A 13,761-nucleotide genomic window follows, 5' to 3' on the forward strand; every position below is an offset into this window, starting at 1 on the left:
AATGCATTCACTGTCCAGAACTAGGTCTCAATTAATAAATGGGGTGACGTTTCGACGGTGTCACTCTCTGGTGAAAAAGATGAGAAGGCTCTCATAGAAACGTTACGTAATTTGACGAACTCAATCGGCTGGCAATCCAAATTTAGCTCAGCTCCCTGAGAAACATTGTGGGATCATATCCACTTTTTAATGTTTTTAATGCAGGATATAAGGGGTAAAAGGACAGTTATGTTTATTTGTGGTACCTTAACGTATACACACATTAGTGTCTGCTTGTATTTTCTATGCATCGAACAGTCAACCCACAAACACGCCACAAACTTCCTGGCGTGCTGTTTTCTGCTTGGCTGTAAATGCACCATTAAGTGGATTGTGCTGGTCAGTGTAGACTTACCGTTTTGCGTTCACCTGTTCACACTTCAACAGCTGGCAGCTGCTCAGAGGAAAATAAGCGTTAAAGGCTTGCTCTTGAAACATTTACGGGGGTACTAACCGACCTAAAAACATAGTACTCCTAATTATTAGATTGCAAACGAAGTAAATTCGGACGTAATGTTGTTCAGTAGACCGCCCTAATTCACCAACAGAAATATCAGCACTTATACCTATTACACGCTGTATATTCCACATTACGTCTAGTTTCCACCACACCGTATGCATAACTGATGCTTTTGTGAGATTTTCCCTCGATTTATGACTCTATTGTTAAAAACACCATGTCAGTTCACTTGAACGTTTTATGTCAGGTGTGCTGGTATTTCTCATCACGGTTACGGTTACGGTGGACTGCATTAAAAGAAGGTTTGCATGTTCGACTTCTGAATTTACTACGATGGAATGATGCCTTCGTATGCAGTGTAGTTGGTTTCAAGTTACCGATCTGTCATAAATATGCGCAAGTTTGAAGTTGCAGCACATCGGGATGCTTTTTAAGGCAAGGAGTGGTCACCACACAGCAATGGAAAGGACAGTGGAAAGGATGATAATAAATCTCGAGATACGATGAATACACCGATAAGAAGCAGTTTTTCTTTAATAAAAGCTATGAATGGTGGCTTACAAGAAAAATTAGTTGGCGTACGATGTAAGGAAGTCCTTGTAGATGGTTACATTCGTCAGCACTAATACAGGTTCTTTTTCTGCCATGTGAAGCCATGAGACTATTCCTGTGAGGGAATCGCCGATCATAGCACCGCTGCCGTGATCGCCCTGCAAGTGAAATAAGGGTTTAGCCAATATTATTTCAGTCGCACAGATCGGAGCAGCAGTTAATGGATAGTCATAACAAACGTATTATCGTATGCTTAGTATGCTTCGGTGAAAATTCTTATATTTTACGAAGTCGTTACCAGCCGTAGCAACAGGAAGTACTATGCAGCACTCAATATACTTGACGAAGTGATATATAAGCAGTCGAATCCAAAGTACTAGCGACTTTTTGTACGATGAATGACTTTCAGTTTGAAAACGGAGTAAAACAGCGGTTTTTAGAAACGCTAAGGAGGTAAGAAGATTCTCATTCAAATTTTGAAGGACGTTCTTCTCTAGTGGAAGAACTTGTAGGGTGTGTGTGGAACGTATCGCTGCTTAGTTGGAAACACTCCCAAACTTCAGTTTTAATCTAAAACAACAACAGGCATAATAAAGGACAGTTTGTTTAGAGAAGTTTTTCAGCGCGTTCTTTTATTCTGTCATCTATTCGCACTGTGATCAGCTTTCTGACCTGTTCCTGGAAATTCCTGATCTTGTCTCGAGAAATTGGCCTGCCTACAATTTCTACTTCAGTGGCGTTAATTTGTTCTAGGTCATTTTTCACTTTCGTTAACCAGCTGATTTACGTTTTGGCATTTCTGTCGAGGTAGTCAAATATTGTTTTTATTCAGTATTTTCGGTTTCGTCCGGACCAAGTGACTATCAGAAAACTAGATTTTCCTTTTACTGAGAGTATCAGATAGTTTTTTAATATGGGTGTAGATTTAGTAATTATTTCTTCTCAACCACGCACTCCGAACTTTTCTTGGACTGCGTATTTTCCGTAGGACCTTCCTTTCCTTTCTTTCCAACTTTTTAACTTTTCCCTTTTTGTTGAGGATTGAAAATTCCGCTGCATAAAGCCACTCCGGTTTCACGGCAGCGTTGTAGTGTTGGATTGTTGTTTTTACTGAGAGTGGTTTTTACTGTAAAAGTCCTTCGTGAATTGACAAGCGATTTTCCTTTTTTTGTGGTGTGTATTTGTTTACTTCTTTATCTTGGCCGTTTGGCTAAGAAGCCCCCTGAGTACTTCAATTTATTCACTCTGGTGAGTCTACCTTATCTTGTGGTTAGGAATTTTGAAGCATTTTTAATGTTGTTGTGAATTCTGTCTCTCGAAAGAATACGGTAATCCAGCCTTTTCCGCTGTCTCCTTCAACAGGTTGATTTTCTCAGTTGCTGTATCGGCGATTCCGGAAAATACTCCTGACATCTCCAAAATCTAGACAGTTGGGTTTGGCGTTGGCATTCGAGTTTTTATATCCCAGTCTGTGTTTTTTGACTCCTTCCTGTTCACACTTCAACAGCTGGCAGCTGCTCAGAGGAAAATAAGCGTTAAAGGCTTGCTATTGAAACATTTACGGGGGTACTAACCGACCTAAAAGCATAGTACTCCTAATTATTAGATTGCAAACGAAGTAAATTCGGACCTAATGTTGTTCAGTAGACCACCCTAATTCACCAACCGAAGTCTAAGATTCCATTCCTTATATCTGATCCAAAATGCAGTTAAAGAACAATGGGGAGAGGCGGTTACCTCGAATTAAACCAGTTCTTAGTTCGTATAGTACCGAAATTTCTCCATGGAATTTTATTCTGAACTTCGTTCTGTCAGTGTTTCTATAATTATTTCCAATGCTTTTTATTTGCGGCGAATCTTTGTAGTGTGTCGAAGAGTCTTGTTTGTCTACTGAGTTGCAGCATTTCTTGAAGTCTACAAACGTCCTAACAGCATTTTTGCTTCTTAGGCAATGAACGATGGACTCTGCTGTTGGTGGGGAGGCGTTCTTGCCTCAGCACCAATACAGGTAGCAGTACCGTAGGTGTAACCACGTAGCAAGGTGTCTGTTGAGAGGACAGAGAAACGTATGGTCCTTGACGAGGGACAGCAGCCTTTTCAGCAGCTGAAAGGGCAACAATCTTGGTGATTGTCTAATCTGGCCTTGTAACTACAATCAAAACGGCCTTGCAGCTCTGGTACTGCGGGCGGCTGAAAGCAAAGGGAAACTACAGCGATATTTTTTTCAATTGGGCATGCAGTTCTACTGTATAGTTAAATCATGATGGAATCCTCTTGGAAACTATGTTCCGAAGGTAAAGTGGTCCCCTGTTCGGATCTCCGGGCAGGACTATTCAAGACGATTTAGTCATAAGGATAAAAAGCTGTTGTTTTATGGATCGGAGAGTGGAAAGTTAGATCCCTTAATCGGTCGGGTAAGTTGGAAAAATTTAAAAAGGGAAACACAGGAGATAGGCGAAATAATGTGAACAGTGGTATTAACGGGACGGTTGTGTTTGACGGTCAACAATGCAGGTAAGTCGGGCTGGACTCTGCGTGTCCAGTACGCACTAGGCATCAATGCATGTTGTTTACGAGTATTTGCATTCAGAGGCTGAGGTCGACGTGCAATGAAAGACCTAACAGAGTTCCAAAGAGGAGAAGTTTGTGAGGTCCGATTAGCTGGAGCATAAGTAACAAAGACAGCCAACTTATTGAATGTTTCAAGAGCAACTGTTCAAACAAGGACAGACATCATCTTGTAAACGTAATAGTGGGCGCAGATCAAATCTAAATGACAGCGATCGTCGTGCGCTAACACGAATTATGACAAAACAACACATAACTACGGTGGCTAAAGTGTCTGCAGAGCTCAATAGCCATCTTTGAGACCCCGTATCTATCGAAACAGTCCACCGAAAACTGCATAAAGCGAATATTAATGGACGAGCTCCTATACCGAAACCATTAGTGATGTTAACCAACGCAAAGAAGCGTAAAACATGGTGTTAGGAGCATAAATCCTGGACGGATGATGGAAACAAGTCATAATGTCCGACCAGTCAACGTTTTCGTTACTTCCAACATCGGACCGGGTTTACGTCTGGAGAACGCTAAACGAAGCCTCCAGTCCTGAGAGTTTGATTACAACAATTAAGCATGGAGGTGGAAGTGCGATGGTGTGGGCAGCCATGTCATGGTATTTTGCTGGTTCCATCATTACTGTCAAAGGCCATGTCACAGATAATGATTATGTGAACGTCTTAGGTGATCAGGTACTCCCCACGTTTCAAATGTTGTTCGCCAACAATGATGCTACATTTCAGGACGATAATACGCCCATTCACACAGCCAGGGCAGTACAATCGTTGTATAAGGAGCATGAAACTAAACTCAAGCGACTTCCCTGACCAGCACAGACCCCGGATTTGAACATCATGGAACCCTTTTGGGCGGTATTGGAGTGCAGACTACATAGCAGATTTCTGCTTCCCTCGTCACTACAGCATTTATGAGAGGCTCTGATAGAAGAGTGGCGTAACATTCCACTGGACGATTGTACAATGATTATATGCCAGTACTCTAAGAAGAATCGCAGCTGTATTACGGGCAAACGGGGGTCCAACCCCTTATTAACAAACCATTCCCAACTAAGTACAAGTGTTCAGATTATTTTGTCTATCTCCTGTAGAAAGGTTAAAGTTCAATAGAGTGAGAATTAGTGAAGTTCGGTGATAAGAGGAAGAGGACGTCTGGTCAGGTGAATACAGGATTATAAATACAAAATCACATAGGAATAATGCAGGAGTAGATTTAATAATGAATAAGAAAATAGGAATGCGGGTAAGTTACTATGAACAGCATAATGAACGCATTATCGTAGCAGAGATATATACGAAACTCGCACCCACCACTGTAGTGCAAGTTCATTCGTCCACTAGCTTCGCAGATAATGAAGAAATTAAAGAAACTTATGATGAGATAAAAGAAATTATTCAGAGAATTAAGTGAGACGAAAATTTAACTGTGATGGGGTAGTAAAAAGAGAAGAAGGAAAAATCGTAGGTGAATATGGACTGGGCAGGAAGGAATTAAAGAGGAAGCCGCCTAGTAGAATCCTGCACAGAGCATAATTTAATAATCGCTAATGCTTGCTTTAAGAAGTATGAAACGAAGCTATATACTTAGAAGAGATGTGAACGCACTAAAAGATTTCAGATTGATTACGAAATAGTAAGACAGAAATTTCGGAAACTGATTGTAAATTGTAAGATATGTCCAGGCCAGTGGTGGACTCTGTTAGGAACTGAAGATTAAAAGTGAAGAAATTGCAAAAAGATAGGAAATGAAGGAAATGGGGCTTGGATAAGTTTGGAGAACTTGAGATTGTGGAGAGTTACAGAGGGAGAATTAGGAAACGACTGATACGAAAATGGGTAGCTTTAGGGGATAAAATCGACAAGACAGCAGATGATCAAATAGGTAAAGGACAAGACCATTATAAATCATTGGATGACACATGGATTATTGAATTTAATTGATGAAAGTAGAAAATTTTAAAATGCAGTAAATGAAACTGATGAAAGGGAATAGAAACATCTAAAAATGAGATTGACCGGAAGTATAAAATGGCTAAGCAAGAATGTCTAGAGGAAAGCTGTAAGGATTTAGAAGTATATATCACTAGGGGGAAGATCGCCTCCAGAAAAATTAGAGAGGCCTTTCTAAAAAAGAGAAGCAGTTGTATGAACATCAAGAGCTCAGATGGAAATCAGTCCTAAGCAAAGAAGGGAAATTGGTAGATGGAGATCCGTAGGAAGATACGATACTGTGAGAAGACTTTGACGAAGTTTGGATGTGGTTTTCTGATGACTTTGTAATTCCATCAGCAAGGGACTTGAAAAAGCAGTTGAACGAAATGGACAGTGTCTTGAGAGGTACATATAAGATGAACAAGAATAATGGAATGTAGACGAATTAAATCAGGTGATGCTGAGAGAATTAAGTTAGGAAACGAGACACATGAAGTAGTAGATGAATTTTGCTATTTGAGCAGCAAAGTAACTGATGATGGAAGAAGTAGAGAGGATATAAAATGATATAATGTAGGCTATCAGTGGGAGGAAAAGCAGTTCTGAAGAATAGAATGTTGTTGATATCGAATGCACCAGAGTGTCCTGAAAAATGTAGACACTCTTTGATAGTTAATATTTTTGGAACAAAATGACATATCATTGCAGTTCTGCGAGCTATTGTAGTCCATTGTTCTCTCAGCACTTCTTGGCCTGCGTTTTCGAGCAGTTGACATTGTATTGATGAATAAAGTAATATTGTTGTCAGAGCAATGTAGGGCCTTATTGAAGTGGCACCGGAAGTACTCAAACGTGATGGACGTACAACGGCAACTGCGTAATTTGTGCAGAACTCAGCTACCAAGGCGTATAACAATTTATAGTGTTCTGCATAAATTTGAAACTGACGATACTGTTCACACTGTGCATAAGGAAAGGTTTGGTCGACCAAAAACATCAACAAGTCCAGCTTCCAGCGATAGTTTGTCGCACTTTAGGAATCTATGATGCTGGGTGCACGTGAAAGCAGCGTTAGCCAACAAAGAATATTACGAGTTCTGAAAGCTGCGAAATGAAAAGTGTACATTCCAAGATCGCTGCACGCTATGAACGAAGACAACCCGGACTGAAGGATGGAGTACTGCGTATGGCTTGAAGGCATGCTTCGCGAACGATTTGCAGGGAGGGTGGTTATCTGGTCTGACGGTTCGCAATTCAAACTAAACGGTACTGCGTGTACTGGGCTTCTGAAAATCCACACGGTCACCTGGACAAGCACGTTAAACTACCGGTTGTTAACATGTGGTGTGGTCTGTCATTGCCCTGTTTGATTGGCCCATTCTTCTCTGAAGATACCGTACCGTAACTGGTGAAGTGTGTATTCACATGCTGCAAACATCGATTTTACCTGCCACCCGAGAGATACTTGAGACTGAAAGTTTTTACCTACAAGAAGATGGCGCTCCGCCTCGCTACCACAGATTTGTCAGAGCGTACTTGGATGAAAATATGTCTGGACGATGGATAGGTCGAAGACGAGCTGCTGAGTACCCACCCAACACTAACATCCATAGTTCTGTCAGCGGTTCACCGACGTCGACATTGTTTGGCTACTAATGGGGCTCCCTTTGAACCTTTCCATCTGTGCAAGAACTGCAAAGGTATGTCATTACGTTCCATGAATATTGATTCTCAAAGAGAGTCTACATTTCTTTGGACCTCTCTGAAGATTTAAGTGTTCGGAAGTCTTCTCTGAAAGTATCTGTCTGGACTGTAGTCATGTTGGTAAGTGAAACATAGAGGTAAAATATTTAAACAAGAAGAGGATTCAAGCTTCTGAAAGTTGATGCTACAGAATAATGCTAAAGATTAGATAGGTAGATCACATGGCTAATAAGGAGGTAATGTGTAGAACTGGAGAAAAAAGAAATTTGTGGGACAATCTGAGAAGAAGGAGGTATCCGTTGATTGGACACTTCCTGAGACGTCAAGGGTTCACCAGCTCAGTATTGGAAGAAAGTATGTGTGTGTGTGTGTGAGTGTGTGTGTGTGTGTGTGTGTGTGTGTGTGTGTGTGTGGGTGGGTGGGTGGGTGGGCGGAGGGGAGGGGGGTGTGCTGTGGTAGGGGGCGAATTATAGTCGTAGAGGGAGACCAAGGGGTCAATACAGTAAACAGATCAAGAAGAATGTAGACAGCAGTACTTATATAGAGATGAAGAGGCTTGCACAGGGCAGAGTAGCACGGAGAGGTGCATCAAACCAGTCTTCGGACTGAAGGCCACACAAAAGGCAATAATTCTCTACGATCAGATTGAAATTCATTACCCATTCTATACAGGACTGGCTATTTCTAAATCCCCCGTTGCGTTCACCGAGCTGGTGGTCTAATTGTTCTTCCAAATACTTTAGAGAGGATTGGATAAGATTCTGAACGTAACAGCTACCATGGAGATTTGTCTGTAGTTTTCAAAATCTGCCTTACTTATTCTTTTTCTGTAAAAGATGTGTCAAAGCGAATTTCCATTGCTCTGGAATTTTTTTAATCTCCTAGATTTCGCCCAAAGGTTTCTGAAGTTTTTTCGTCATGTCGTCACTGGCATTTTTACACATTTCCACCACAGTTGAGTCTTCTCCAGAAGACTTGCTATTTTTGAGTTCTTAGACTACATTCTGAATTTCAGATTTATCCGGAAACCTGGAAAAACGTCGTAAGATTCTACTTCGTCTAAGCTGAGGTACTGACGGGGTCTCTGTCGTCCGCACAGGGAAAGAAGATGCCAGACGGAGATTCATCAGAAGAATCTTCAGGGAATTAGTCCGCCAACAAAGGAAGTAGCTTACATAAATCTCTTTCCACCAATACTTGACTATTGCTAGTCAGTATGGAATCTGTACCAAAAATGATTCACAGGGGAAACAGAAAAGATCCAAAGAGGCGTGGCACGCTTCTCTGCAAATGTTCAAATGTGTGTGAGCTCCTAAGGGACCAAACGTTTCATTACAATTTCATTTAGTAACAAAGAAATGGTCGCGGAGATTATCGACCAAGTAGAGTGGCAGACGTAGCAGGACACGTTATGGGTCACAGCGTGGTTTACTCTTAAAGTTGCGACAACGTACGTTCCTAGAAGAGTCAATAAATGTGTTGCTTCCCCCTACGTATGTCTAAAGAAAAGTCCGCGAAGATAAAATCAGTGAGATTCGAGTCCACTTGCACTCGTTCTTCGTGCAGGTCTTTCACGAAAGGAACAGGAAATGGGAGACGTGACAGAGATACACATTTATCCTCCGCCACACACCACAAGCTGAGGAAACCGCTACAACGGTTCCCGTGCTGACAGACTGTGCTGCTCCAAACGCCATCCACACAGGTAGTGTGGATACGTTTCGTACAGTAAACAAACCCATTTACCCATTTCATCATTCAAGGTTCGGCATTATTGTGCGATACCGCATGGTCGAGCAGCTGTCATTGTCGAGTTCTGACTCGTGTTGGTAAACTTTTCTCGCTCTTACACGATGGTTAACATGATATTTTAGTGAACAACCAACATTCAGATGCCTTATCTCAATGAGAAACACACCGCGCTATCATCAAAACGAACTCCTTATCTGCTTTGTGCAGTTGCTCTGAAATCGTTTTGGCCTGCAACCGTTTGCGCCTCGCAGTTGAAAGCTGGCAACTATTTTGCGATACCTGCAAATCTGCGATGAGGAGGGGAGCGAAGAATGAGGGAAAAGCCTATAGGAAATCAAAAGAGACCTCACTGCGAGACGGAACAAAACGGTAAGCAAAATAAAGGCAGTCTGTTCGAAACTTCTCATGTGTGACATTGACACCTGCTGCAAAGTGACATTCGGTATCATATAGCTCAACTCTTTGGCATGTTGTCCACGACATGGTCGAAACATTGCTGTTTAAGTGTTTCGCATCGCCTCCCTGTGGTTATCCAGGGCGTTAAGAGCATTCCTACGATGACGTACTGCATGTTTTAACAAATGTCAAACACACTCAATCCGCCTGATGTCAGTAAATATCGCAGCCCATTCCATTCAGTTAATTTTGCTTTTCGGAGGAAGTTGTACACGAGACGGGAATAGCTTACTGGTGCACTATCGTCCTGAAAGATGAACCCATCGCCGAAATGTTAGGGCTGGAGAATAGTTTGGAGGATCCTGTCCCAATGCTATACAGCCATTAAATTACTCTTGATTTCGATAAGCGGTGAGAGACGTTGATAAAAGGTTCTCGCCCAAAACATGATTGGCCCATCTCCATATTGAAACACTGTGGTCGCCTCCACACTCTCCGAAGATATTAAATGTGAGACATATCTTGTCATCATCGATGAAGAGAAACCATGGCCACTGATACATGTTCTATTCCAGGTGCTATTCAGTCCACCATCTTCACAGGTCACAGTGTTGGCGGAACTCTACCGCTGGAGATGGTAATGATCTGTATGGATCGTCACAGGTCTCCCAATTACATCCAGAAAAGCGGTGTACAGTTCTATTGCATTGTCCTTTGTGCACCTGTGAGCCGCAAGTTACAGACAGTATTCATGAGCTGGAAATGTTTTCTCTGGGCTACATAAACGGCTCTTCTTCAACGTGTTCTGCGGCATCTTGTCTTGCTTCCCACTGAACACAGGGAGCTCCATAATGTGGAGCACGTACTTTGTTTTGCACCACAGTTTAAAATGTTATTATTAGTATAACTGACACTACACTGTTCACTGTTAGCACACTAGTAGCGATGGTTTCACAAAACCATCTAAGTGTAAAATGCCTGCATTTCGCACATTTATTCATGTGTGAGATTAATTCGTTTCGAAAATTTATATCTTAACATTTTATATAGAATTTAAACGTGCTGTTCGTGCTGCTTCCCAGTTATCTGAGTGACTGTGAGCTGTGTGTTGATTAGAATCGATACCTGCGCTCATAAAATTTTTCTGCTCTTCGTATCTTACCGACCCGTTGGTTGGTTGGTTGGTTTTTGGGGAAGGAGACCAGACAGCGAGGTCATCGGTCTCATCGGATTGGAAAACGACGGGGAAGGAAGTCGGCCGTGTCCTTTGAAAGGAACCATCTCGGCATTTGCCTGGAGCGATTTAGGGAAATCACGGAAAACCTAAATCAGGATGGCTGGACGCGGGATTGAACCGTCGTTCTCCCGAAAGCGAGTCCAGTGTCTAACCACTACTCCACCTCGGTCGGTCCCGTTCGTTGACGTCACGCGAGAGACCACATACCGAGATGTTGTGCGTGCATGTGTGCTCCCTCCTAACCTTAGTGTTTGTTCACTGTTTTGTATAGCATACCTGACAGTTGCAGTGGGTTGGACGTGGCAGCTCGGCGGGACTACCTCAACCTATAACATAACCGTGATTTCTCTACGGGAACCCCTCAGTATTCTCAGAGCTCTATAGACGACCAGTGTTTCGGCTTGCAGCCGTTAGCGCTTCGTTGCTCACAGCTAGCTGCAAGCTATCAGTGGTCGTCTTAGATCGTCTCGACTACAGGGATTCTCAATGAGAAAGGAGGAATTATGGATGGCTATGGAAATTGTGCCTACTTTGTCTTCGTGGTCGCGGGTTTGTGTCTTCAGAGTCGGCACGTCTCCTGTTTCTACGGTTTTGTTTTATTAGGCTTGACATGGTCAAGAATATGGAATAGCGATGTTAATTTTTAATATGGCTTTTATTTGTCTAGATCGAGAGTTTATAAAATGATGTTAACGGTTTCGAATGTGCTAGCACGCGTCTTTAAATGTAAATCAGACAGAAAAAATATTGTTCATAAAAAGTTCTATCTGCTTACAGTTGTTGTTGTTGTCTTCAGTCCTGAGACTGGTTTGATTCAGCTCTCCATGCTACTCTATCCTATACAAGCTTCTTCATGTCCCAGTACTTACTGCACCTACATCCTTCCGAATCTGCTTAGTGTATTCATCTCTTGGTCCCCCTCTACGATTTTTGCCCTCCACGCTGCCCTCCAATGCTAAATTTGTGATCCCATCATCTCCTACCAACCTGTCCCTTCTTCTTGTCAAGTTCTGCCACAAACTCCTCTTCTTCCCAATTCTATTCAATTCCTCCTCATTAGTTATGTGATCTACCCATCTAATCTTCAGCATTCTTCTGTAGCACCACATTTCAAAAGCTTCAATTCTCTTCTTGTCCAAAATATTTATCGTCCATGTTTCACTTCCATACATAGCTACACGCATACAAATACTTTCAGAAACAACTTCCTTACACTTTAATCTATACTCGATGTTAACAAATTTCTCTTCTTCAGAAACGCTTTTCTTGGCATTGCCAGTCTACATTTTATATCCTCTCTACTTCGGCCATCATCAGTTATTTTGCTCTCCAAATAGCAGAACTCCTTTACTACTTTAAGTGTCTCATTTCCTAATCTAATTTCACATCTGTCAACACCTGCTTTCTTTGGGATTGGAATTATTATATTCTTCTTGAAGTCTGAGGGTACTTCACCTGTCTCATACATCTTGCTCACCAGATGGTAGAGTTTTGTCAAGACTGTTTCTTCCAAAGGCCATCAGTAGTTCCAATGGAATGTTGTCTATTCCCGGGACCTTGTTTCGACTCAGGTCTTTTAGTGCTCTGTCAAACTCTTCACACAGTATCGTGTTTCCCATTTCATCTTCATCTACATCCTCTTCAGTTTCCATAATATTGCCCTCAAGTACATCGCCCTTGTACAGACCCTCTATATACTCCTTCCACCTTTCTGCTTTCCGTTCTTTGCTTGGAACTGGGTTTCCATCTGAGCTCTTGATATTCATACAAGTGGCTCTCTTTTCTCCAAAGGTCTCTTTAATTTTCCTGTAGGCAGTATCTATATTAGCCCTAGTGAGATAAGCCTCTACATCCTAACATTTGTCCTCTAGCTATCCCTGCTTAGCCATTTTGCACTTCCTGTCGATGTCATTTTTGAGACGTTTGTATTCCTTTTTGCCTTGTTCATTTACTGCGTTTTATACTTTCTCCTTTCACCAATTAAATTCAATATTTCTTCTGTCACCCAAGGATTTCTACTAGCCTGCGTCTTTTTACCTACTTGATCCTCTGCTGCCTTCACTACTTCATCCCTGACAGCTACCCATTCGTCTTCTACTGTATTTCTTTCCCCCATTCCTTTCAAATGTTCCCTCATGCTCTCCCTGAAACTCTGTACAACCTCTGGTTTAGTCAGATTATCCAGGTCCCATCTCCTTAAATTCCCACCTTTTTGCGTTTCTTCAGTTTTAATCTACAGTTCATAACCAATAGATTGTGGTCAGAGTCCACACCTGCCCCTGGAAATGTCTTACAATTTAAAATCTGGTTCCTAAATCTCTGTCTTACCATTATATAATGTATCTGATACCTTCTAGTATCTCCAGGATTCTTCCATGTATACAACCTTCTTTTATGATTCTTGCAACAAGTGTTAGCTATGATTAAGTTATGCTCTGTGCAAAATTCCACCAGATGGCTTCCTCTTTCATTTCTCTCCCCCAATCCTTATTTATCCACTATGTTTCCTTCTCTCCTTTTTCCTATTTTCGAATTCAAGTCACCCATGACTATTAAATTTTCGTCTCCTTTCACTACCTGAATAATTTCTTTTATCTCATCATACATTTCTTCAATTTCTTCATCATCTGCAGAGCCAGTTGGCATATAAACTTGTACCACTGTAGTAGGCATGGGCTTCGTGTCTATCTTGGCCACAATAATGCGTTCACTATGCTGTTTGTAGTAGCTGACAAGCACTCCTATTTTTTTTATTCATTATTAATGCTACTCCTGCGTTAACCCTATTTGGTTTTGTATTTATCACCCTGTATTCACCTGACCAAAAGTCTTGTTCCTCGTGCCACCGAACTTTACTAATTCCCACTATAGCTGACTTTGACCTATCCATTTCCCTTTCTAAATTTTCTAATCTACCTGCCCGATTAAGGGATCTGACATTCCACGCTCTGATCCGTAGAACGCCAGTTTTCTTTCTCCTGATAACGACGTCCTCCTGAGTAGTCCCCGCCCGGAGATCCGAATGGGGGACTATTTTACCTCCGGAATATTTTACCCAAGAGGACGCCATCATCATTTAATCATACAGTAAGCTGCATGTCCTCGGGAAA

The 13,761-nt window shown here is 41.8% G+C and overlaps 1 protein-coding gene across 1 annotated transcript in view; it reads right to left on the bottom strand.

The window, feature by feature from the left end:
* Positions 1-1,018: 1,018 nt before the first annotated feature.
* The window catches only part of LOC126285058 (coagulation factor IX-like), a 284,637-nt gene continuing 271,894 nt past the window's right edge, over positions 1,019-13,761 (bottom strand). Inside the window, exon 12 of the mRNA XM_049984381.1 lies at positions 1,019-1,209. Coding sequence (XP_049840338.1) covers positions 1,069-1,209 — 141 coding nt within the window. The 3' untranslated portion in view covers positions 1,019-1,068. The remainder of the gene's footprint in view (positions 1,210-13,761) is intronic.

This window comes from Schistocerca gregaria, chromosome 1 (assembly GCF_023897955.1).
Source record: "Schistocerca gregaria isolate iqSchGreg1 chromosome 1, iqSchGreg1.2, whole genome shotgun sequence".
Classification (NCBI taxonomy): domain Eukaryota; kingdom Metazoa; phylum Arthropoda; class Insecta; order Orthoptera; family Acrididae; genus Schistocerca; species Schistocerca gregaria.